We start from the raw sequence: 25,664 nt of genomic DNA on the forward strand, positions 1-25,664 counted from the left end.
GGACATGACTAGGAAAATAACATCAAAGGGCCCATTTCTCTAAATCAGATTGGTTGTGGTTCTCTGGTACCCTGTTTTCCGAAGGATTATGAGGGAACAAAGGAATTAATTAGAAAAGAATGTCAAGATATCTCATATTAGTAAATAAAGGGAGAGTGGTAGCAGATACACAATCTATTTACCATCCAGACTTAGGAGATGTCCCTCTACAGAGAGACTGAATGGTTGTAAAATCTTGTGGAAACTGAAAAGAAGATCATATTCATCATCATTTTTTTTTTTTTTTTTTCACTAACAATCCAAGACAACAAAGAGATTTATTGAAAATCTCTGATACATACTGATGTTCTCCTTGTGGTCATGAAGACCTGCACAGCTTCCTCTAATGTTCATTCATTAAATATGGTATTAGGCCAGTGTGCTGCCTACTAAACAGTATTCTGAACATTGTTTCTCTTTCATTTTTTCTCTTATATATCTCTCTGGAATCTCTATTGGATGTATGTTGGATCTTCTCATTATATAGTTACCGTCTCTGAAAGATCCATTTCTTTGTACTTCTACACTGTGTTCTGGTTAATTTTTATAGATATGTCCTCCAGCTCATTCTTTCTATTTTAAGCTGTGTTAATTGAATGTTTAACCCATCTGCTGAGTTTTAGATCCCAATTAAATAATTTGTTTTCTAAAAGTTCAATTTTGTTCTTTTCTCATATATGCCCGGCAGAAATTAAAAGTATCTTGTTTCCTCATTGTACTTTCAAAGATTCTTTTATTTAAACATATTAAATACATATGTATTTAAAAGTATTATTGAATAATATAAATGTCTGTAGTTTTGTGGGTCTGACTGTACAATTTGATGTTATTGCAGATTGATGTTTATGGCGCCTTGTTTACTTGACTTTTCATTATGAGTCCATGTTCCTTTGAATGTTGCCTATGGGAAACTTTGAAGAACGACTTTGAAATATATGCCTTTAGAAATGATTTATATTACTTCTGTATGGTACCTTAATAGCAATACTGGCTCGGAATACCATTAAACATAGATTTTACTTGGGATGTTTTGGGGCCACAACACTGATAAGGTTTAGGTTTCATGTTTACATGAATACAAATTCGGAGACAAGAATTATCAGTGGAACTTTTTCTCCGCCCTTCCCAAATTGACGCTTTGTGAGGTGTGCATATCACTGTCTCCCTCTGTAGGGAAGGTGTTTTTCTCCTTCATCTCTGAGAGTGTCATCCTACGGGAGTCCCTGCTCTCAGTAGAGTGGAATATTTTCTCTAATCAAGTCTCACATATTGCCTTTTTCTCCTACCTCTCACACACATGCCCATTAAATCTCAGCCCTTAGACCACCAAGGATAAATACATGCCTTCTGGGATGATCCAACAGAATGTGGAAATTATCAAACAGTATCATTAATAACACACAGATGTAAAATTTTGCTGAAGATAATTCAAAAATGTATGCAGTACTACATCAATAGGTAACTGCCAGAAATTTAAGCCACATTCAAAAAAGCACATGGAACAAGTGATATCATTGCTGATATCAGATGGATCTTGGCTGAAAGCAGAGAAAATCAGAAAGATGTTTACCTGTGTTTTGTTGACTATGTAAAGGTGTTCAACTGTGTGGATTATAACAAATTATGGATAGCATTGCGAAGGATGGGAATTCCAGAACAAGTAATTGTGCTCATGCAAAACACATCTATAGATCAGGTGGCAGTCTTTTGAACAGAAAAAGGAGATATTCCGTGATTTAAAAACAGGAAAATGTGCACCAGGCTTGTATCCTTTCACCATACTCATTCAATCTGTATGCTGAGCAAATAATCCAAAAAATGAGACTTTATGAAGAAGAATGAGGAAGATTCATTGACAGTCTACAATACACAGATGACACAACCTTGCTTTCTGAAAGTGAAGAGGACTTGAAGCAGTTTCTGATGAATATCAAAGACTACAGCCTTCAGTATAAAAAAAACAGAAGTCTTCACAAATGGACCAATAAGCAACATCATGAAAAATGGAGAAGTTTGAAGTTGCAAGAATTTTGCTTTAGTTGGATCCACAAACAACGCCTAGGGAAGCAGCAGTCAAGAAATCAAATTATGTCTTGTAATGAGCAAATCTGCTGCAAAGAGACCTCTTTAAAGTGTTAAAAAGGAAAGATGTCACCTTGAGGACTAAGGTGTCCCAAGCCATGGTATTTTCAATCGCCTCATATTCGTGCAGAAGTTGGACAATGAGTATAGAACACTGAAGAAGAATTAATGCCTTTGAATTACGGTGCTTGCAAAGAACACTGAATATGCCATGAGCCACCAGAAAAATGAACAAATCTGTCTTGGAAGAAGTACAGCCAGAATGCTCCTTAGAAAGGAGAATGATGAGACCTTGTCTCGCATACTTTGAAAATGTTACCAAGAGGAACTAGTCCCTGGAGGATATGTTGCTTATGTAAAGGGTCTGGGAAAAAGAGGAGTACTGTCAATGAGATGGATTGATACAGTGGCTGTAAAAATGGGCTAAAACATACCAAGATTGTGAGGATGACACAGAACTCAACAGTGTTTTGTTCTGTTGTGCACAGGGTCACTATGAGTTGGAACTGACTCGAGGGCACCTAGCAACAAACTGGAAAAATGCTGGCCCTACCTTATGATCTCCTTAGATTGGTGCTTTCTTGTCTATTCTGTATGTTGAAGAATTTCTTTACTTTGTCATTGGCTGAGTCATGGGAGAAAAAAACGTATATTTTAGATGTTATCTAGCCTTCTCAGTGTTTTCCCTGGCCACATAAGCCACCACATTTCAAGAAATAATTAAAAAAACAATATTTACATGAAAGTCTTCATTACCCCAGTTTATTCCTTGGATATTTTTTCTAAAACCACAAGCTTGTTTGATATGCTTATAATTTTTTGTTTCCAAATATGATCAATAAGTGCTTATTAATTTCCCAGTGTTATTCTGAACCTTTTTATGTTTTATTTAATTTTATTTGTTCAACAAGCCCACATGATATGCATTCTTATTGCTCCTATTTTACAGATGAAGAGACAGTGTAACTCACAGTGGTAACCAGGCACATGTCACCCACCCTGCAAAGAAGAGAACTGGGATTCAAGTCCAAGACCTCTGGCTCCAGAGCCACATGTTTAATAACTACATTCCACTGTCTCTCAAAACTGTATCAATTGCATGATTAAGCTTATTTTGAAACAACTCTTGGATTCAAAGCACTGCATTTTTTGGCTTGGAGGATTCAAAGGAGACAGAAAGGGAGCCAAAACCGAGGAAGTTAGGTAAGAAATGTGCCCGTAAAGACACAAGAAAAGAGATGATGCATAGCATGAAACAGAGAAAGACACAATATCCTGTGGGTAATCACCGGCTAGATGTGAGCAGGACTATGGATCCAAGAAGGCCCTGGAACATTCTTTGTACGAATTTATCACAAAACAATTCAGGAATGGCAGAACTTATTCCAGAGGCATTACTGTACAAACAGGGCAATCAACATACTGGAAAACACCATCAATAACACAATTATCATGTCTCTCCACATAGATATCCTTTCAGTAAACGAATAGAAAAGCAGTAACGTTCCCTGATTGTCAAGGAAATGAGACAAACTGGAGGAGAATTTAGTCTCTCTCAGGAAGAAGAAATGAAACGGCATTGAAGTGTTTTCAATACATAAATAACTGAAAAAAATAAATAACTGAGGGGCAGAGAAATTTTGGCCTTTAGACAGTGTCATAGGTTGAATTGTGTCCCCCCAAAATATGTCTCAAATTGATTGGTTAGCCCATGATTCCCAATATGGCATGATTATCTACCATTTTGTCTTTTGATGAGATTTTCCTATGTGTTACAAAACTTATCACTATGATGTTAATAAGATGGATTAGCAGCAGTTATATTGATGAGATCTACAAGCTTAGATAGTGTCTTAAGCCAGTCTCTTTTGAGATATAAAAGAGAGAAGCAAACAGAGAGACATGGGGACCTCACACCACCAAGGAAGCAACAACAGGAGCAGAACTCGTCCTTTGGACACAGGGTCCCTGCACCTGAGAATCTCCTCGACCAGGGGAAGAATGATGACAAGGACCTTTTCCAGAGCCAAGAGAGACAGAAAGCCTTCCCCTGGATCTGATGCCCTGAATTTGGACTTGCAGCCTACTAGACTATGAGAGAATAAATTTCTCTTTGCTAAAAACATCCACTTGTGGTATTTCTGTTACAGCAGCACTAGATGACTAAAACAGATGATAACTACTACAAAACCTGTGTCCACAGATGTCTAAGGTTAAAATTACCAAAGCAAAACTTCCCATAGCCAGAGAGGCATGTTAAACCAGTGATATCACTACTAATCTCAGACACGGTTTAAACGTTACATTGTTTTTCTCTACCACTCCAGAGTGTATAATTTCTAATCAAATCTTATCTTTTATTGTGTCTTATTTATGGGCGACTCCTTAGCTTTCTTCCTGGATAAAGTTTATCTTGGGGTAGAGTTTGTCTTGGCTCTCTTACTTCAGCTTTTTTTCACACCATTCTTGGCAAATACATTCCCCATCTCTATGCCTACCTCCATTTTTCCCCTCTTAGAAAATTAAAAAGAAGGAAATGGAAACAGATCATTAAATGTGGCCCCTTTGACATGTTCCTTTTCTTTGAGATATTTCCTCAGCAACGCTTCCTAGTATTTTGCTCTATTTTATGTCAAGCATAATACGGATTAGTTGGTTTTTTAAAAAATTCAACATATAGGTAGATCAGGAAACAAAATCTGAAGAGTTTTGTTGAGGAACAATGAGGACAGATTTCTGTCAGAAGACCAAGTATTACATGTACTCTTGACTAATGGACCCTCCCTTTCACTACAACTTCACCCGTTAATCATGACCTGTGTCGGATCCATTCGCTCCAGAATCCTTCCCCCAAAGGAGTCACCTGTGGACTGTTTAAGTTTGACTTTTTAAGTGAAACAAATGAGGTAGTGGAGGACCCTCAAAAATAATCCAGAGCAATTCTTCTGGGTCTGTGTTTTCCCACTTATTTGAAACACTAATGAAAGGAGTCATAAATTTTCCAGGCCCCACATTATGCTAAAATGTATTGACTCAGCCTACATTTTGTACTATCCTTCTGCAGGTTTGTTTTTCAGGTCAAAAGAGTCACCTTGGAAGATGGTCTCTTATAACATTTAGACTTCAAGGACAATGATACTGAGTTATTTGTAAATCGTGAGTTGTGCCTCTATCCTAGGTGCTTGACATTCTTTACAGAATAGTCACTAAGTGACTCACCTAAGAGTTCTGAGAAAGTGTTTCAACTCCTTTTACTTAGTGATGTACCCAGATGCTCAGAAATCATGAACAGATATTTCAACTTACAGCTGCTCAGGCTTCCCATTCCATCAATACTCTGAGAACAAAAGACCCACTGGTAGCAATTTTTGACTCAGCCTCCTTCGGAAATGAACCATCCTTGAAAGAAGAGGGCCTTAAATGCTTAAGAATCCTCCCTACTATATTTAAGAGACAGCTCGAGAGTACAATCCACAACAAAGAATGGGCAATTAAAACCATGTGGGCTGTAAATAACCACCCTACTCGGTGATGGAGGGAGACCATCCATGTTAATTGGCCCCTTGCTTAGGCTCCAAGATCTCCCTTCAGGCTCCTAATCTTTTGAGACATTTTGACATCAAGGAACCCTCTTGCAGACTGTCTCTTTATGCCCAAGAAAGAATCATGGGACTGATATAGAGGTCATTTCCAACCCTGTTATCTATGAAACAAATTATGTCACCACTGCATAGTAGTAGTCCTCAGAGACCTCTAACTGAAAAGACACCAGGAAGCAGCAAACACCCAGCAATTATAAACCCAACTCTGCAGAAAAGGGAGTCTCAACTCTACTTTCTCATATTTGAACAAGTTGTTATTTGGATGAAACATCATCGAGTGGATTATATTCAGAAAGACCTTAGTATGACTTGGAATGTGAAGATGAAACATAAATGCCTCCCCTTTTGTGTCCCATAACTCCAGCTGCTTGGGATTAAAAGAATAGAAGAGTAAGAGAGGGAAATGAGAAGAAGGAGAGGATGAGCATGAGACAAAGGGCAAAGACAAGGGAAAAAAAAAAAGGAAAACTTGGCAAAGTAGGTAGGAAACTCTGAAAGGACAAATAGCATTCGATCATGCCAAATCAGAAAGTGAAATTACCCTGCCGATCCCTTAATCCCACCTCACTACCTAAGAGAATAATTTTTCTTTTCCAGCCCAGAAACACTACAGAAAATGAAGCCCCTGTCATTTAGTCTTTAAGTTATGCTTTTTATTTCAGGAAAACCCTGGGCTATATATTTTTTTATATATATATAGAGGAAGATCATTTAGAGTGGATAAAAGAGACCAGACTGTAGAGAAAGTCAAACAGCTAGTTGCCATATATCAGAATATAAGGTCTACTTATCTTACTGACACATATTTAATCTCCTGCTTTAAGCGCATCTGACTCTCTTTTTTAAATGCTCACTAAACTGTGTGTAACAAGATATTTTTAAAACAGTATCTAACTTTTTACCTAGTATTTCCTTCTCCACATCTCTTTGACCAGTCCCGTCTTTCAGGAAGGTAGGTTCTCAGGTTCACAGCCTCGGAGAAGGTTTGTAACAATAGAAAGAAATTGAAGTGGATGTGATAAGACAAAAAATATCCAAATGAATCGTCAGAATGTCCTACAGGCAGAGTTCAAGGGAGCCAGTAAAACCATCGAGTACTTTAGAAGACACCAAGACCAAAAGACAGGAACATTTTCTTTCCCAGAAGACCCAAAAATCACCTCCTTGCATGTTTCTGGCCTTGACTGAGCTTGTCCCCCACTTAAACCCCAAGTTAGTTGTAATGGCAAATGGACGATATATGTTGATTGGCTGAAATCAATTAGAGTTTACAACCAAAACCCAGAATTGGGACCCATCATGCTCATAGGATGATGACTGAGAACAGTAAGGGGATTCCCCTTCCCAAAATAATTTTAAGATACTCCTCACAGAAAGAATGATTATGGATGCCAGGCAACAAATAAATAAAGTAGTAATTTTTGTAATTTAGCTATCAATGTAATAAATAATAAATGTACATAGTTTTAAAAGTTGAGTATTTTAAGTTTTCGAGATTTGAGAATATCTTCTTTAATCTCTCTGAGGACACTACTTATAGACTTCTGTACTTTTTTTTTATTCCTATGTTCTCTGTATTGTTTTTTGTCATCCGAGTTCCTTTTTTTTTTCCTGTTTGTGTATTTAGGGCCTCTCTCTGGTAATCCTTGGTCGTTCTTTCAAATTTCAGGGTAGAGCAATAAAAACCAAGAATTGATTGATGGTCAGCAGTTTTCCTCTGATGGGTTTTACAGGTGCTCTGGCAGGAACCTCACAATTGCTGTGATGAACCCCTGCTACAGTTATCAGTACATATTTTCTTCAGCAGCAGGTTTTTCTCTACATAGAAATTCTCTAGTTCTCTGCCCAGAAAATATAAATCCATCTCCATGGGAGCCCAAATACAACCTTGATGATATCACACCTGAATTTAGAAACTATCTCAAGTATAGATTTGATGCATTGAACATTAATGAACAAAGACCAGACAAGTTGTGGAAGGACATCATACATGAAGAAAGCAAAAGGTCATTAAAAAGACAGGAAGGAAAGAAAAGACCAAAATGGATGTCAGAAGAGGCTCTGAAACTTGCTCTTGAATGTAGAATAGCTAAAATGAATTGAAGAAATGATGGAGTAAAAAGTTCATCAGAAGGTTTCAAAGGGTACCTTGAGAAGAAAAACTATTATAATGAAATGTACAGAGGCCTTGACATAGAAAACCAAAAGAGAAGAATATGATGGGCATTTCTCAAGCTGAAAGAATTGAAGAAAAAATTCAAGACTTGAGTTGCAATACTGTGGGATTCTATGGGCAAAAAACTGAACAATGCAGGAAGCATCAAATAAATAGAGGAAGTAATACACAGAGTCACTGTACCAGAAAGAATTGGCAAAAGTCAACCATTTCAGGACATAGCACATGATCAAGAACCAATGATATTGAAGTATCCCCTTGTTCTGTTTGAATGACTTTCTCTTGGTCTGTATACAGGTTCCTCATGAACACAAATAAGTGTTCTGGAATTCCCATTCTTCAAAATGTTATGTAGAATTTGTTATGATCCACACAGTTGAATACCTTTGCATACTCAATAAAACACAAGTAAACATCTTTCTGATACTCTCTTCTTTCAGCCACAATGCACCTGACATCAACAATGATATCCCTCTTTTCATGTCCTCTTCGGAATAAGTCTTGAATTCCTGGCTGTTCCCTATCGATGTGCTACTGCCACTGCTTTTGAATTATCTTTAGCAAAATTTTCTTGCATGTGGTATTAATGATATTGTTCAATAATTTCTGCATTCTGTTAGGTCACCTTTCTTTGGAATGGGCAATAGTATAGATCTCTTCCAGTCAGTTGGCCAGACAGCTCTCTTCCAAATTTCTTGGCATAGATGTATGAGTACCTCCTGCATACTGCAACCATTTGTTGAAATATCTCAATTGGTATGTCTTCAATTCCTGGAGCTTTGTTTTTTGTCAACAATTTCAGTGCAACTTGGTTAGGGTTAGGAATTAACTTGCTTGTTTCTGGTCTTCCGTCCTTGCCCCCCACATTGCCCACATCCATTGCTTTCTGCTTTTTCAAATCTGAGATAATTATCCCTCATGCATCTACTTTCCATTTTCCAATTGTCTTGTATGTAGTCTCTTCTTTCTCGCATTGACACCTTGATGATTTTATGCATTTTTAAAGCCTCTTATCACCTGTTTTATGTGAGATCCAGTAAGAGAAGAGACAAATGCACGGATCCAATCAATTACGTTTAGCCAAATATCATACTCATATTTTTAAATATTTTAAACCATTTTGTATTATCACTAGAAATAAATGACTATGCCTTTGCTCATTTTGTCCTCAACAGAATCAAGAGACAGAAAGGGAAAGAGAAAGAATAGACTTTTCTGACTTATATCTGTGTGACCTTGAGCAAGTTATTAACCTTTCCATGCCTCAGGTGCCTAATCTGTAAGATGGGTCTCATAGGATTGTTGTAAGGACTGAACAAGATAAAGGGCCTAAAATACAAGCTCAATATATTTTAGCAATTCTCACTTCCATTATCATTTGTCTCCAAGAAAGAGGAAGAAGGAAGAACTAATGCTGATGTATCAAGGAGCTCCTCTTAAAATGATTTCCTAAGTTAGATGGTCTCCAAGTCTACATTCAGGAATATTCTTAATAAATGACTGAACTCATTTCTAACATATTATTCTGTTATCCCTCATCCAGCCACATTATAACTCTTTAATGACATCTTTTATGCAGTACCCTAAACAAGCCGATGAAGCTGTTTATAAAGGGCACATGGATTGGTTGAAATATTTTACTATCTAATGGTAAGAATATTGGAAATTATTACAAGCACAACTCAATAAATACATGTTGAATACATTAATAAATGTTTTTTTCATTCAGCTTTGGATGTGAAATTAAGAATACTTTTTTATCATTTTAATTACAGCTTTTTGAAGTTGGAAATCTTTCTCTCTGTTTATACTTAGAATACAGTACTGCCAATACACATTGTCAGGTATGTTAAGCAGGATGAGTGAGCTTCCATGAAAATATTTTGAAAATACAAACTCTTACAGGCAATATCCCCAAACCAGTATAACTGGTCAATTTTATGAATATGAGTCAAACAGTAGATCAGTCAGTTGCACTAAAATTCTTCACTTCTTATTACATTTCAGTGACAGAGCAGCCCTAATTAAATGTAGTCTATGTAACCCACCATTCTCAGAAAAGCGTAAGTGTACACTGTTTTTCTCATCCTAGTAGAGCATGTTCTGAAATTTTCTCTTCTTAAAATTTAGTGAGAGGAAAAAGAAAAAAAAAACTCTGAATACATCACTCATTCTGATTAATTTCTTTGACTGGCTCACCATTCCCCAACACAGTGTGAAGGATAAAAGGGAGCTCTGGAGCATAAAGAAGCATCAACTGGTCTCAACCCACCTGGAGCAAAAGAGAATGAAGAACACCAAAAGCACAAGGAAAATATGAGCCCAAGAGAAAGAAAGAGCAGAAGAACTAGATGGTGCCTGGTTATCACCAATGACTGCCCTGACAGGGAACACGAGAGAATATCCCTGATGGAGTAGGAGAAGAATGGAATGCAAAACTCAAATTCTAGTAAAAAAGACAAGATTTAATGGTCTGACTGAGTCTGGAGGGTCTCAGAGGTCATGACCTCAGGACTTATTGCTAGCCCAAAACTAAAGCCATTCCTGAAGCCAACTCTTCAGACAAAGATTAGACTGACTATAAGACATAAAATGATACAGGTGAGGAGTGTGCTTCTAAGCTCAAGAAGACATGTGAGAACATGTGGGCAGCTCCTTTCTGGAGGTGAGATGAGAAGGCGGGAGCTGGTTCAATGGGCACAGGAAATACAGGGTGTGAGAGAGAATTGTGCTGTCACAGAGAGAATTGTGCTGTCACATTGTAGGGAAAGCAACTAGGATCATATAACAATGTGTGTATAAGTTTTTGTATGAGAAAATGATGTAAACTGTAAACTTTCACTTAAAGCACAGTTAGAAAAAATGGGAGCCCTGGTAGAGCAGTAGTTCAGAATTCGGCAGCTAGCCAAAAGGTCAGAAGTTTGAATCACTGGCTGCTCCTTGGAAATCCTACGGAGCAGTTCTACTCTGTTCTATAGGGTTGCTCTGAGTTGGAATCAACTCCACTGCAACGGGTAAGGGAATGCAGAAAGTTGTTGATTTTACTTTGTGGATCTAGATAATCAAAATACTTTGCAACGCTGATCTAAAAATAAAAATATGGTGAGTTTTCTACGCTGTGCTGGGTACCAAATCAGATAATGAAACCTGGGAATGCTTCTAAATGAAGATCAATGTAAGTGTAGGAAGGATAAAAAGGAAAGTTGGACCAACACTACCTGTGCTTGAAGTGGGTGTCTCTGACACAGTGTTCCCCAGTCTAGTGTCTTCTGATCCCAGGGTCTCCAAAGATGACAATGCAGGGCTATTTGTAGTACTTCAAAAGGCCTAATGGAGTTATACATGAGCACTTTGCTTGGAGACAACAGTTCTGTCATTATGTAGCGAGTCAGTCTGTCTCTTGCTACCCAGAAATTATGAACACAGGCTTTATATTTAAGTAGAAATCAAATTGATTATTATTATTTCAAAAACAGAATCCTCAGGGATCAAAGTTAAATTTAAAAAGTCCTTGGAGTGGAGGAAAACTTGGGAAACACAGACGTGTATGTTTGGATCTTAGAAATTCCTCTAAAACCCAGTGCAGTCATTCCTGGGTGTCCACGGGATTTCATTCTGAGACCACCGTGGATGCCAAAATTGGAGGATGCTCAAGTCCCTTATGTAAAATGGTGTAGTATTTGCATGTAACCTATGCATACTATCCCATATACTTCTAGATTATGTATAAACCTAATACAATGTACATGCTATGTAAATAGTTCTTATACAGTACTGTATAGTTTAGGGAAGAACGACAAGACAGGAGGCAAACAACGCTCAAACTAGAAGAGCTGGAAAGAGACTGAGGATCTGTGAAATGGTGGGAGGCTACAGCAGGGGATGCCTACACATCACTTCATTCGCATGGATTCAGCATAGTGCTCAGTGCAGCAAATCCAAGTTTTGCTTTTTGGAACTTTTCCTTTTTCTGAATATTTTCCATTCACGGTTGGTTGAACCCATGGATGCAGAACCTGTGGATAAGGAAAGCCAACTGTAAATTATTATTATTTTTTTTGGTCCTTAATTATTGACATTCATAATATCAGACTTTACAGACATTGCCTCATTTAATTCTAGGTGTTTCTATTATTCCCATTATACAGGTGAAACACAGAGCTCAAGGCCACATCCTTAAGAAAGTGCAGAACTAAAATTCAAACCCTCACCCCACCCCAGAGTAACACTTGAAATTTTATACCAGAGATTATTCTTTTCACTAAAGGTCAGATGGCTAACAAAAATTTTAGAGGATTTGGGTAAACAGGAAGAGACTGTGAGGAAGGGCCTTGAGTGGAGAGTGTGCAGGTGAGGGAGAGGAAAGGGTTGAAGAATAGGAGAGACTGAAGACCATTCACCTTGCCACCGGTAGATCCTCCTGGAATAATCACATGGATATACAAGAGAGTGCAGAGTCCACCGGTCTTTCTAGGGCCTGCCCTGTGAGGATGACCAGATACCAGAAGAACACACAGCTCTCAAGAAACATCAAAAATGCTTATTTCTTTTCAAAAACAATTTTTTAAGTGTGCCATATTACACCCCCATATCTCTGTTGGCCCATGAAACTGGCTGTCCACTCACACCCAGCAACAGAGAGGTACACAACTGGGCTTCTTCTTAACTGTGTTGTTAAGGGCAGAGGTGAAAGGGGACAAGCCAATTAGAGGAAGGAAACTCTCCAGGTGATGCTCTCTGGTGTATGGTTGCCATGGAGTTTTTGTCCCTACTGATCTGATACCCCACTTTGCCATGTCCCCCTGGATTCATTTCCCACGTCCCCATGGTCCTAACGTGGTGTCATGAGTATAGCATTTTATATTCTGTCCTTGGAGTCATTTGAACTAGAATGGACCTAGGGATCATCTAGTCCAATACCCTCAACTTTCAGGTGAGGAGCCAGAGGTCACTCCTAGCTGTTAATACAGTTCGTTGTTAGGTACTTTACCTGAATTAGTCAACACAGCAGCCTGGGAGGCAGTTTTGGTGTAATTCCCTACCCATAAGATAGGTAACTGAGGCACTAAGAAATGCAAAAAGCTAATTCAAGACACAGCCACTATTTATTACAGTCATGGGTTTTGGAAACAGCATATCTAGATGAATTCTGGCTCTACAACTTGCTGGTCGTGTGATCTGGAACACAGAACTTTGATGGGTAGTAACATCTCCAAGCCTCAGTTTTGTCACCTATAAAATATGGTTAATAGTAGTAGCTACTTCATACGGTGGTTTCCTGGGTGGCACAAACAGTTAAACACTTGACTAGTAACTCAAAGTTTGGTAGTTTGAATCTATCCAGAGGTTCCATGGAGGACAGGCCTCGTAATCTGCCTTCAGAGCATTGAAAACCGTTTGGAGCAATTCTCCTCTGCACACAGGGCGTCGGTGTGAGTCTGAACTGACTTGATGGCAACCAACGACAGTAACAACTTTATAGAGTAGCTCATCATAATGATAATTAGATTGGATAATGGTTATAAAACACTTTGTGCAGTATAAAAAAAGACCCTCTGTTAGTCTTGTTGTTGTTGGGGGCCGTTGAATCAATTTTCAACTTGTAATAACCCCACGGGACAGAGTAGAACTGCCCCACAAGGTTTTCTATGCTCTTATTTTTAAGGGAGCAGATTGCCAGGACTTTCTCTCACAGAACCACAGGATAGGTTAGTACCACCAACTTTTAGTTAGCAGCCCAGCACTTAACCATTGCACCACCAGGGCTCCTTCCTCTATTAGTAGTAGGAATGTTCTGCTTTAGAGTTCTTTCCCAAATATTATGCTGCATTTCTAATCTGTATCTAAAAGCACTACTTAGGATCATACCGGACTATGTTAGTTTTTGGAAAGGATCTCACCTACCTACCAGTCACTAGGCTACAGAAATATTTTAGGCGAAGTTCCATTCTTGGATAGCTCTGTTCCAGTCAATCATATTTTTATGGGAATAGGGGTGAGGGAGGAGGCAATGAGTTCATTATTTTATTAATGAAGAGCTTCTTAAGACAGTTTTCAAGAAATAATACCAAGACTATTACACTTACAAAAGTGGAAGATCAATGGGGAAATTATTTTAGTCAGTTAGAACGATTTATGTTCCATGAATCACATTTTGTGATATTTGAGATAGATCGTAGCCTACACTGGGAACAGCATGAAAGGCCTGAATATAACCAAACATTCCATCCATAAAATGGAGATAATTTTTCACCTGCCAACTGCACACAGGAATAGAAAAAATCTAATCTGTGTGATAGAACTATATGAAGGGTAAAACGTTGTATAAATGCTAATGCAATATGCATGAACCTTGTTCCATCAACTCCACTCTGAAAGACGGATCTGTTTTTAAAATTCATTCAGGTAAACTCTGAATCTCCCCGGTACCCCTGAGTCTGAGGGCTCTGCCAATCCTTTGTCAAACCTAAGGCCCTGGAATCACACAGAAAGGCTTCGATCTCCAGGACTTGAGTCCTGACTCCCTGGACACACCTTGACAGCCATGATTTCTGAGGCTCTGTACACTCTCCAATGTGATGAAATGGGGCATGCACCAGACCCACAAATGCCCAGACATCACTCGCCTTTAACTTCTTTCTAGCACCTGGGATATTTCCCAAACCTTGACCCCAAGGGCTTCCACTTCATCCTACCCTTCATATCTCCCATATCTTTTTCACAATTCAATTTTTCCCATATGCTTGAGGAGTAAAGTGGATGGAACAAAGTTCCTCAGAATTAAACCCAGACAAATCCTGTCTCTCCATTTGGGACCAAAGATATAGCATTCCCTTATAAATGTTTTATTTTTTATACATTGAACTTAACATATTATTTTATTTTATTGGAATACAAATAAAAGTTAAACAATTAAAAAGAAATAAAAACTGTGAAGAAAAGAACAGGATGTGTGGCATCTTGAGTTCTTGCCGCTTCTATGAAGACAATATCTACCAGCACTTTTCTGCTCAAAGAACAGTCACCTTTTAGGCTTTTATCTACCCAAGTTTTAATCATGGAAACTGGCTTTTTAAGCTGCATTCAATGTTGTCATCACTGTCCTAGACAGATTGCTTGCTGGTGACACCTCAGCATGATGGCACCAGGAACCAAGGAAATTAGGTTTTAACTTCTTCTTGCAGCCTAGTTATTTCTGTTATCTGCAAATGGTGACTTACACATTCTCACTTCCATTCTTCTTGCAGGGATAATAATACCTTCCCAAATATTATTTTTACTGAGGTTAATAAGTTGTTCTCTTTATTACCCTCTTGAAGGCCTCTTTGATCTCCTTGTTTCTCAGGCTATAGATAAGAGGATTCAACATGGGGATAAGGATGATATAGAATGCTGCTAGCACCTTGTCCTGCTTCTTGGAGTGACTAGAGCTGGGACGCATGTACACACAAAGAGCTGTGCCAAAGAAGAGTGTCACAGTTGCCAAGTGGGAGGCACAGGTATTGAAGGCCTTGGCACTGCCTTTGCCTGAGGAAATTTTCAGGATGGAAGCTACGATGAAGCCATAGGACAAGAGGATAACAAGCAAAGAACCAAACACAACAAAAATGGCTGCCAGAAGAAGAATTATTTGGGTGATGAAGGGATTAGAACAAGACAAGGGAATAATCTGAGGCAAGTCACAGAAGAAATGTTGAATGATATTTGGCCCACAGTAGTAAAGATGAAAGCAAGAGACTGTTAGAGATAAACTACTAAGGAAGCCAATCACACAGGCACCAGTGACCATCTTCCCACAGAGGCCAGGAGCCATGATGGCTGAGTACTGCAGAGGGCTGCCAATGGCCACATATCGGTCATAGGCCATGGCAGCCAAGAGGCAGCACTCAGCCAGACCCATCCAGGCCGCAATAAAATATTGAGTGGCACAGGCAATGAAGGAGATCATTTTTTCATCTTTTAAGAAGTCTGAAAGCATCCTTGGGCTGATGGAAGAAGAATAGCAGATGTCTATAAATGACAGGAAACTGAGAAAAAAGTACATGGGTGTGTGCAGCTGGGAGTCCATTCTGATGAGGAGGACGAGACCCAGGTTCCAGATGAGAGTCACCAGGTAGATCCCTAGGAATATTGGAAAGAGGATGAGCTGCAGCTCCTTTTTATCTGAGAGACCCCGGAGAACAAACATGGTTACAGAGGAGTGGTTTCCATTCCATTCCATGGGCCTGCTTGCTGCCACCTGCTGAAGAAAAGATGAAAGAAAGAAATGGTTTTATTTCCACCTCGAAAGGGAAAAGGAGCACTCTTTCTTTTTTAGCTATGCAGAGAGTTAATTGTACAAACTTAAATCATCCATGTTTAGTTATTCTGTGCCTTCCAGGTACAATCACCAACTTGACCTGAAAAATCCTCTTGGATACATATTATCATTGGGTTTGGGGACAAAAGGCAGTAAATGGCCATCATTAGCCCACCATCTCCTAAAATGTCTTAATACCATGTTTTCCCCTGCCAGATGTTGCAAATATGTGAGTCTTTCAAATAAGGCCAACTTAGAAAAATAGTGGTGAAACAAGAAAGATTCTGCCCAGGCAAGGCTCTGCTGTTAACTAGATGCTTGGAGGAGTTAATGTGTAAAATATGTCATGAGAGGAGGCTGGAGGAGCTGCTCTTTGAAATCTCCTTGAGAACCAACGCTCAGTTAACCTATAATCAGAAGCACTGATGATCCTATTACTGCCTTTCTGCTTTCACAATGTAACAGAATGGTGGGAAGAGTCAGTCACTAAGAAGCACAAGTTTGGAAATGGAGTGGTTTAACGATTTTATGACTCTGTGAGTCGGAATCGACTCAACAGCACTGGCTTTGGCTTTTTTTTTTTTTTTTTTTGGCTTAGGAAGGCTCCAGAGAAGTGAAATAAGATAAGGTTGGAAGAGTCATGAAGCTCCCTTTCTTTCAGATGAAAGCTTTTTCTTTCCTCACATCAGGAATACTTAAGAGTTAGACTCCCTAAGACAGTGATTTTTTATTTCTTTGTGTCTCCGAAAATCTAATGGAGACTCTGGATCCTCCGCTCAGCAAAATGCAACCACTCACCAACTTTGCATACAGTTTTATTGGATTTGGAGTTACCCTGAAGTCTATGGAGAGTTACCAGGTTAGAGAATTTTCCTATAGGGGAGAGTGACACAGAATTACTTGAGCGTCACGCTTGGGCAAAGGACGTGGACGTTGGGAAGCTGAGGCATCAATAACAAAATCATTACCTTTCTTCACATAGATATCTTTCCAGCAGGTAGACTCAAGGCATAACACTGATTGACTGCCATGGAAATAAGTCAAGCTGGAGGAGATTTAATCTCTTTTAGAAAGAATCGAGAAGCTATTAAAATGTTTTGCAATGTGTGCTGGTGTAACTGAACGACAGAAAACTCTGAGACTTGAGATGGTGACTACTGCAAAGCTTGTATCCACAGATGCCTAAAGGACAAAATTACTGCAGCAAATCCTATCATATGCAGAGTGTCTGGTTAAACCAGTGTTAATCTTAGAGACACATTTTAATCATCACATTGTTTTTCTGTCACCCCAGGTTCTATAATTTCTAATCAAACCCCCTTTTTATTTGCCTCTAATTTATCAGGAATTGCTAAACTTTCTTCTTTTGTCCTGAATAAAGCTTACCTTGGGATAGAGTTTGTCTTGGCTCTCGTTCTTCAGCTCTTTCTCACACCATTTTTGGCATAACATATTCCTCCTTCCCAGTCTTACCTACATTTGAAGCTTCTTAGCGAATAAAAACAGAAGAAAATGGAAATAGAAAATGAAAAGGTTGTGCCTTTGACATGCTCCTTTTCTTTAAGACATTTCAGCAGCAGTACTTTCTAATATTTGGGTGGCACAAACGGTTAAGTGATCTACTTCTAACTGAAAGGCTCGTGTTTCAAATGCATTCAGAAGAGCCTTGGAAAAAAGACCAGGCAATCTGCTTATGAAAGGTCGTAGCCTTGAAAGCCCTGTGGAGCAGTTCTACTCTGCAACACTTGGGGTCACTATGAGTCAGAATTGACTCAACAGCAGCTGGTTTAAAGGAACCCTGGTGATACAGTGGTTAAAAGCTCGGCTGCTAACCAAAAGTTTGGCAGTTTGAATCGAACAGCTGATCCTTGGAAACCCTATGCGGCAACTCTACTTTTTTCTACAGGGTCACTATGAGTTGGAATCAACTCACAGGCAGTGAGTTTGGTTTGGTTTTGGTTTCAGTGGCACGAATAGTTTGCACTTGACTGCTAACCTGAAGTTTGGCAATTTGAATCCACTCCAAAGTACTGTGGAAGAAAAAGTTTTGTTGATCTGATTCCATTAAGATTACAGACACCCCCCCCAAAATGTATGCAACAGTTCTACTGTGTAATACTTGGGGTCACCATGAGTTGGAATTGACTTGACAGCAACTAACAACAATCCTTTTATTTCTAGCTCTAATGGGGATCAGTTGGTTTTAGAAAAAGTTTAATACGTAGGTAAGTCAGGAAACAAAATCTGAAGAGCTTCGTCTGCTAGGAACAATGAGAGCACGTTACCTGTTAGAAGACCAAGAATTACATTTACTCTTAAATAATGGTCCCCGGCTTCTGCTAGAAATTGACACGTTCACCAAGAGTTGTGTTGGACCCACTCACTCAGGAATCCAAGCCCTCACAAAGTCACCTGTGGACTGCTTAAGTTTGGCTGTTTATAAGGAACATATCAGGCAGCAGAGGCCCATCAAATAAAATCCACAACTATTTTTTTCTGGGTCTGTGTTTTCCCACTTATTTCAAACACTAATGAAATCATTCAGAGTTTTTCCAGCCCCACTTTATGCTAGACTGTATTGACACAGCTTATGTTTTATACTATCCTTCTATAGGTTTGTTTTTCAAGCTCGAAGTGCCATCATGGAAGGTGGTCTCTTATAATTTCAAGGACAATGACACTGAGTTACTTGTAAACCTCTGAATTGTGCCTGTATCCTAGGCCCTTGACATTCCTTAAGTGACTCACCTAAGAGTTCCTCTTGTGTTAGCTTTTTCTTGTGATCCAACTCCTTTTTCTTTGTGGTGTACCCAGGTATTCAGAAATGGTGAGCAGAAATTTCAACTTGTAGCTTCTGAGAGCTTCCTAGTTCACCTGGACTCTGAGATGAGCACAAAGCCTATTGTTAGCCTCCTCCTTCAGAAATGATCCAGCCATGGAAGAAAAGGGCCTTAAATGTTTAAGAACCTTCCCCATCACATTTAAGAAAGGATCTGAGAGCATACTGCCCAACAAAGAAGGGGCAATTAAAACCATGTGGGTTGTAAATAACTGCCCTCCTGAGTGATACAGAGGTTATCAACCTCCTTAACTGGTCCCTTGCTTCGTCTCCAAGATCTCCCTTCAGGACGATAATCTTTTGAGATTTTTTTTTTTTCTAGCAGGTATATTTTTATTTTTCTCATTGAATTTCATTGTTAATTGCATTTTGTTATGAAACTACATAATATGCTATAGAATTTGCTTCAAGGCATTTAAGATTGGTTCACAAATTTGTGTCAAATTTAAAACCACATCAAAGAATGTCTTTTTCTCATATTTCATTATAAACTGAATTGTAAGGTGACAGTTTAAAACTTTTTATTTAGATAAAGCTATTACATATACGAATAAATATCAACCTAGGTAGAGAAATAGGCATAAAAATTATGACCAGCTATTGACTTTTCTTTTGGTTAGGGCTTATCTTAGTAAATAAAGTATCTTTCCCATTTGGGACTTTGACTCAATTCCACTCTCCACTCCTCAGTGAAATGGATTCATTGGTCTTGGTTTATTCTTAGCGAATAGTAATTCACATAACAAAAATAAACTGCTCATCGCAGTCAATTTGGTCTTTTCTTTATGAGAACTGGTTCATGCAAGTCTTCCATGGAGACCCAAATAAACCATCTCATAAAAGCGTAATTTCAACCCATCCACTCCAAACATGGTTTCTCTGCATTATTTTAATAAGCATTACATTCTGGCCCCGCTCCTCCAACGTTACTCCAGGAATTTTTTTGACTTAGAATTAAGTCACCTTTCACTTTACTATGCTCAGCTTTTCTTTCACACCCCAAGTGTTTTGTTTTTTTGTTTTTTTTTTGTTTTTGCTTTTCTTTGTTTGTGGTCAATATATGTCATTAAAAAGGCAGAAAAGTGGTTAGGAAGGATGCTAACGAGAGCAGCTACTTGTTCCATTACCGTTCATGAGCAAAAGCAGAGCAGCCTCACAATGACCCAGATGGAAACTTAAGAGTCACTGTAGCCACAAGAAACACAGTGCTTTGTGTATTGTCACTTAACTGTAATTTTAATCACTACTTTGGTAGCTACAGATATTTACATGAGTTTAACAAGTTTGATCTGGAAAATTTTTCTGAAGAGAAAAAAATATGCAAGTCATGCGATATCAAAAATCTTGTAAGATACAAAGCCATCTTTACTGGGACATCCAAAAATAAACTGAAAAGTTATATTTAGCAAAACTTAACATATTAGGTATAAGAGTCAAGATCTGTGGTTCTCCCCTTTCAAAGCAAAATCATCCACACCAATGAAAAACATCCATCCATTCATGTGAACAAGGCATAACTCTCCCTGTTCATTTAGGTTATAGACAGGAGCCTAAATTTTCTTAAATTCTGTGTTTAGCATTAGAATTGATTCTATTTCAGACTTTTTAATAATTATGCATTAGAGTGAGAAAACAACTGAAGTAACACTTGTACAACTTACAGACGCTACATTCTCAACGGAAGTTTATTTACTACCCCCGTGGTCTCCACTCTCTCCTCGTGAAAGACACTTAGGTTTTAAGAGATAGTATTCCTCTTTAGCACATTTACTAAGAAAGCCTAACTTAGGAAAATGTTGATGACTTTCTACTTTAAATGCTACATTAATTTTAAACAGACAAGTTTCTAAAAAGATACAGAGATGATGTTTTAAGTAACAATTTTACTATCCTACTAGAAAATGGTGTTACCAAAAACCAACCCAATACATTCCTGTGGAGTTGATTGCAACTCATAGTGACCTTAAAGGACAGAGTAGAACTGCCCCATATGGCTTCCAAGGCTGTAGTCTTTATAGAAGCAGACTGCCACATCTTCCTCCTGCGGAAGGGCTAGGAGGTTCGAACCGACGGCCTTTCGTTACTAGTCGAGCTGTTTAACCACTGCACCACTAGGACTCATTGAGAATAGTGCTAATTACTCTTTAATCCTATTTCCATTTTATATCAGCTATAGTGCAGGTTCATTGAGTCACACTGTAGTACCCATACTACTAAACCGGCTATAAAACCCAAAACCAAACCCAGTGCCATCCAGTCGATTCCGACTCATAGCAACCTTATAGGACAGAGTAGAACTGCCCCATAGAGCTTCCAAGGAGTGCCTGCGGATCCAAACTGCCGGCCCTTTGGTTAGCAGCCGTAGCACTTAACCACTACGCCAAAAGGGTTCCCAACGGGCTATAGACCCCACCCCCCCAAAAAAGCACATATGATGTTTTCCCAAATATATAAAAGACATTAACTTACAAATCTGACTCTTAATAAGAGCTGGGGTAAGGAGAAGAAAATTTGGTAAATTTTGGTAAATTTCCCTGAATTTAAGAATGATTTAAATAGTGTGCTTTCTAAGGAATTATGTAACATGGCAAAGAGTTTTGTGTCAGCTCTTTGGGGGCAGGCTGTGCATTATCTTGACGTTAAATTCTCACCGACAACAATGCATTTCCTTTTTTAAACCAGTACAGAATATGCCCTGACGTTTTAAATAATTAAGATCAGAATCTGCTGAATGCCAAAGCAACTGAAACAGTGGAATATCCACGAGTGATATCGGGACCACGCTCCAGCATTAAGCGTGGCCAAAGGTAGTTTCTCACCAGGTCCTCATCTCCTCTTCCACCTCCATGCCTCCAAAACACACTCAGGTAGAGGAATGGTTGTAACCAAATCCACACGCTAAATGTCAGCTGAAAAATCTTTTTTCAAAAAATAGGAGAATTTTCAGTAAAACAGAACATCACCATTGATGTCATCTTTTAAGAACACATGATGGAATAAAAAAACCTACTTCCAAAATCCTTTGGCTCCAGAATGTATTTTTCAAAAAGGCCAATAAAATTACTGTTCACTATAAAAAGTATCTGTTTTTTTGTGTGTATTCAACCAAATTTTAGAGATTTAAAATTTTTAAATATATGACTTTGAAGGATTTAAATCTCATGTTTGACAAAAAGTGGTTTGTTTTGCCAATAACCATCTATAAGCCCAAAGACCTAATTCAGAATTTGTTGCAATATCTCCTTAATTCTATGACCACTCAAGTATTTAAGAAATCAAATCAAGTCCTTATCAAGTAGAAGACTTTACACATGTATATGTGTATATACATTTGTTACATAATATATAATACACATTATTAAATCCCTGTTTCTTTATAAAATGTCTTCAATTTTTTTCCCTATTACTGAATTGAATGTTTTATTACCAAGACTGTTTCTATCAAAACCTGCAAAAGTAATTTAAAAGTTTTTTGGACTCCTCAACTTTACCTACAGAAAGAGTAAGAGTTTGTCATGATGCCAAACAACAGATTTTCAATAAAAAAACACACATTAGACAAACAGTATACACAAGAAACATACAATTTCTTATCACGAAAGGCAGCACGCAAACAGAGCATGCAGACATTGACCTTGTGGGGAGCTGGCTTTACTCCTCTTTATTACTATTAGCACAGTCACTCCTAGAGTTCAGTGTGGTTAGTGGAAGGAGGTTCACACAGACCTGATTTCTCACTGCACAGCTTTTCAGCTAGATCATCTGCCTCCTGGGCAATAAGGGAGAATATTTCATCTTCACACTCTTCTATTATCATTTCACACACGAACTTCAAAGGTCTGTAAGCATCAGAATAAAAATAGAATTTTTTTTAATTCTTTGTATATTTTGTCTCCTTTCCTTGGAGCAAATCTCTTGAAAGTTCTCTCCTTAGTTACAGGGTCTTCTTTAAAGTTTGTAGTCATTCATTCGCTCACACACTTTATCCAGAAGGTCTGTTAACAATGCCTCGGACTGAGGTAAGGGAATGGAAGTTCACATTGCCCAGCTCCCATTCCTGCTGCATTTCGGAACAGCTGGCCACGTCTTTGTGCAGCTTTCTCCCTTCAGAATTCAGAAGCTTCACCAGGACCGTTTAGACACCACCTCCGCCCCGAGAGAGGGTGTCATCGCCCGAGCGCCAAGGGTCAAAGAGCACCCCTCGCCCTTGGTAACCGAGACAAAAAGCCTTTTGAGACATTTTGAAATCAAGGAACCTTCCTTTCTGGTTCTCTCTTTATTCCCAAGGAAGAATCATGGGGCTAATATAGAGATCATTTCCAACCTTGTTATCTGTGAAACAATTTTGTCATCACAGCATAGGAACACTTCTCAGAGATTTGTCTGGAAAAGACACCAGGAAGCAGCAAGTATCCAGGAACTATGAATTAGACTTTCTGCAGGAGAGGGAGTCCCGTCTCTCTATTTTATCATTTTGAAGGAAGTTGTTACTTTTCAGTGGGAATCATGGAGTGGGTCATATTCAGAAAATCTTACCAAGACTTAGAATAGGGAAGAAGAAACTAAACATCTGCCTTCTTTGTCTCCCTTAGCTCCAGCAGATTGTGTGTCAAGAAATAAGAGTAGGAGAGGAAGATGGAGAACAGAAAATGAACATATGAAGAAGGTCAGAGACAAGGAGAAAAAAAGGAAGAGTTGAGAAAACTATGTAGGACACTTAGAAAAGTTAAATAACACTCAGTGTTCGCAAAACACAAAGTGAAGTAACACTTCTACCTCCCTCCATCCCACCTCTCTATCTTCTCTCACATTTGTACAAGAAGAGTTTTTGATTCACTGACCCAAGACACTAAAGGGGATGAAGCCCTTAATCATGTGATCTTCAAGTTTTGTTTTTTCTTTGAGAAAAATACCTGGAAACTACTTGGGAAGATAACAAAAGGAGTCTCAAGGACACAAAGTCTTTTAAGGAAATATTCAAAGACCTGGAGTAAGAAAACCAAAAGGGAAGAATAGGCTTGGCATTTCTAAAGCTGAAAGAAATGAAGAAAAACATTAAAGCCATAAGTTGCAGTACTGAAAGAGTCTATGGAGAAGATATTGAATGATGCAAAAGCCATCAAAAGAAGATGGAAATATACAGAGTCACTGTACTAAAAAAAATTGGTCAAAGTTCAATCATTTCAGGAGGTAGCACATGTTACAGAACCGATGGTCTTGAAGGAAGAAGTCCAAGCCAAGCTGCACTGAAGGCATCGATGAAAAACAAAACCCCAGGAGTGCTCACTCATCTTTGCCAAGAAATATGAAGGACATCTGCCTGGCAAACTGGCTGGAAGAGATCAATATTTGTGCCCATTCCAAAGAAAAGTGATCCAACGGGACGCAGACATTGTCAAACAATATCATTCATATCACACGCACGTACAGTTATGCTGAAAATCATTAAAATGTGTTTCTGGCACTACATTGATAGGGCACTGCCAGAAATTCAGGCTGCATTCAGAAGATGACATGGAATGAGGGATATCATTGCTGATGTCAGATGGATCATAGCTAAAAGCAGAGATGATTAGAAAGATGTTTACCTGTGTTTTATTGAGTATGCAAAGGGATCCAACTGTGTGGATCAATAACAAATTATGGATAACATGGCAAAGAATGTGAATTCCAGAACTCTTAATTGTGCTCATGAGGAACCTGTGCATAGACCAAGAGGCAGCCATTAGAACAGAAGAAAGGCATACTATGCGTTTTAAAGTCAGGAAAGGTGTGTGTCAGGGTTGTAACTTTTCACCATACTAATTCAGTCTATAGGATGAGCAAATAATCCAAGAAGCTGGACTGTATGAAGAAGAGCAAAGCATCAGGATTGGAAGAAGACTCAGGAACAGCCCACGATATGGAAATGATACAATCTTGCTTGCTAGAATGAAGAGGACTTAAAGCACTTACTGACGTAGATCAAAAAGTATAGCCTTCAATATGGATTAAACGTCAACACAAAGAAAAAAAAATCCTCCCAACTGGACCAGTGAACAACATCATGATAAATGGAGAAAATACTGAAGTTGTCAAGGACTTCATTTTACTTGGTTACACAATCAATGCCCATAAAAGCAACAGTCAAAAAATCAAACAAGAGAGGCAGAGCCAACATGGGTGCTGTACACAGGAGCACCATGCTGCCCCTCTGCAGCAAAGACTCAAAAAACCAAGTTAAACGGATACAAGCACCAATCCTGGAACCCTAAGTACCAAATCAAGGAATAAAGAACTCTATCAAGTACTGAATGCAATAAGAAACTTACAGAGAACACGGACGAGGAGAGCTACAGAGCGTAGGTTCCATAGCAGCTAACATGGCTGGATTCACCATCTTGGGCTACAGCCTCCAAAGAACTCAGACAGGGAGTACAGGAAGACAACTTCATGGAGCTCCCATCAGGAGACAGAGCACCCAGTAACCAAGGATACATGCTTTTCCATCCCCCACCCTTCTTCAGTCAACAAGGTTCTCACTGCTTGCCAACAGGTCACGGCTGCGCGGCCTGAGAGACACTAGCTCACCGCCACCAGGGTCTGCCCCTCCCCATCAGCTGGCCCCTCAAGCTCCATTTTTTTTTT

General features: G+C 38.8%; 1 protein-coding gene and 1 pseudogene across 1 annotated transcript; both read right to left on the reverse strand.

Moving 5' to 3' along the window:
* Window positions 1–15,184: 15,184 nt before the first annotated feature.
* Window positions 15,185–17,650, reverse strand: LOC126080627 (olfactory receptor 5A1-like). Its single transcript, XM_049891810.1, has 2 exons — window positions 17,585–17,650; window positions 15,185–16,138 (listed from the first exon to the last, which is right to left on the reverse strand). Exons 1-2 carry the CDS (start codon window positions 17,648–17,650, stop codon window positions 15,185–15,187), a joined length of 1,020 nt encoding a protein of 339 aa, XP_049747767.1.
* Window positions 17,651–22,722: 5,072 nt separating this feature from the next.
* Window positions 22,723–23,006, reverse strand: LOC126080873 (protein canopy homolog 1-like; annotated as a pseudogene).
* Between the last annotated feature and the right edge of the window lie 2,658 nt (window positions 23,007–25,664).

Source organism: Elephas maximus, chromosome 7 (assembly GCF_024166365.1).
Source record: "Elephas maximus indicus isolate mEleMax1 chromosome 7, mEleMax1 primary haplotype, whole genome shotgun sequence".
Classification (NCBI taxonomy): domain Eukaryota; kingdom Metazoa; phylum Chordata; class Mammalia; order Proboscidea; family Elephantidae; genus Elephas; species Elephas maximus.

Excerpts from the sequence above, each read along its gene's own strand:
- LOC126080627 (XM_049891810.1), bottom strand. The coding sequence starts at position 17,650 with ATGTTATGCCAAAAATGGTGTGAGAAAGAGCTGAAGAACGAGAGCCAA. Across the intron at positions 16,139-17,584 it reads AAGACAAACTCTATCCCAAG|GTGGCAGCAAGCAGGCCCAT; the intron begins GTAAGCTTTATT and ends TTTCTTCAGCAG.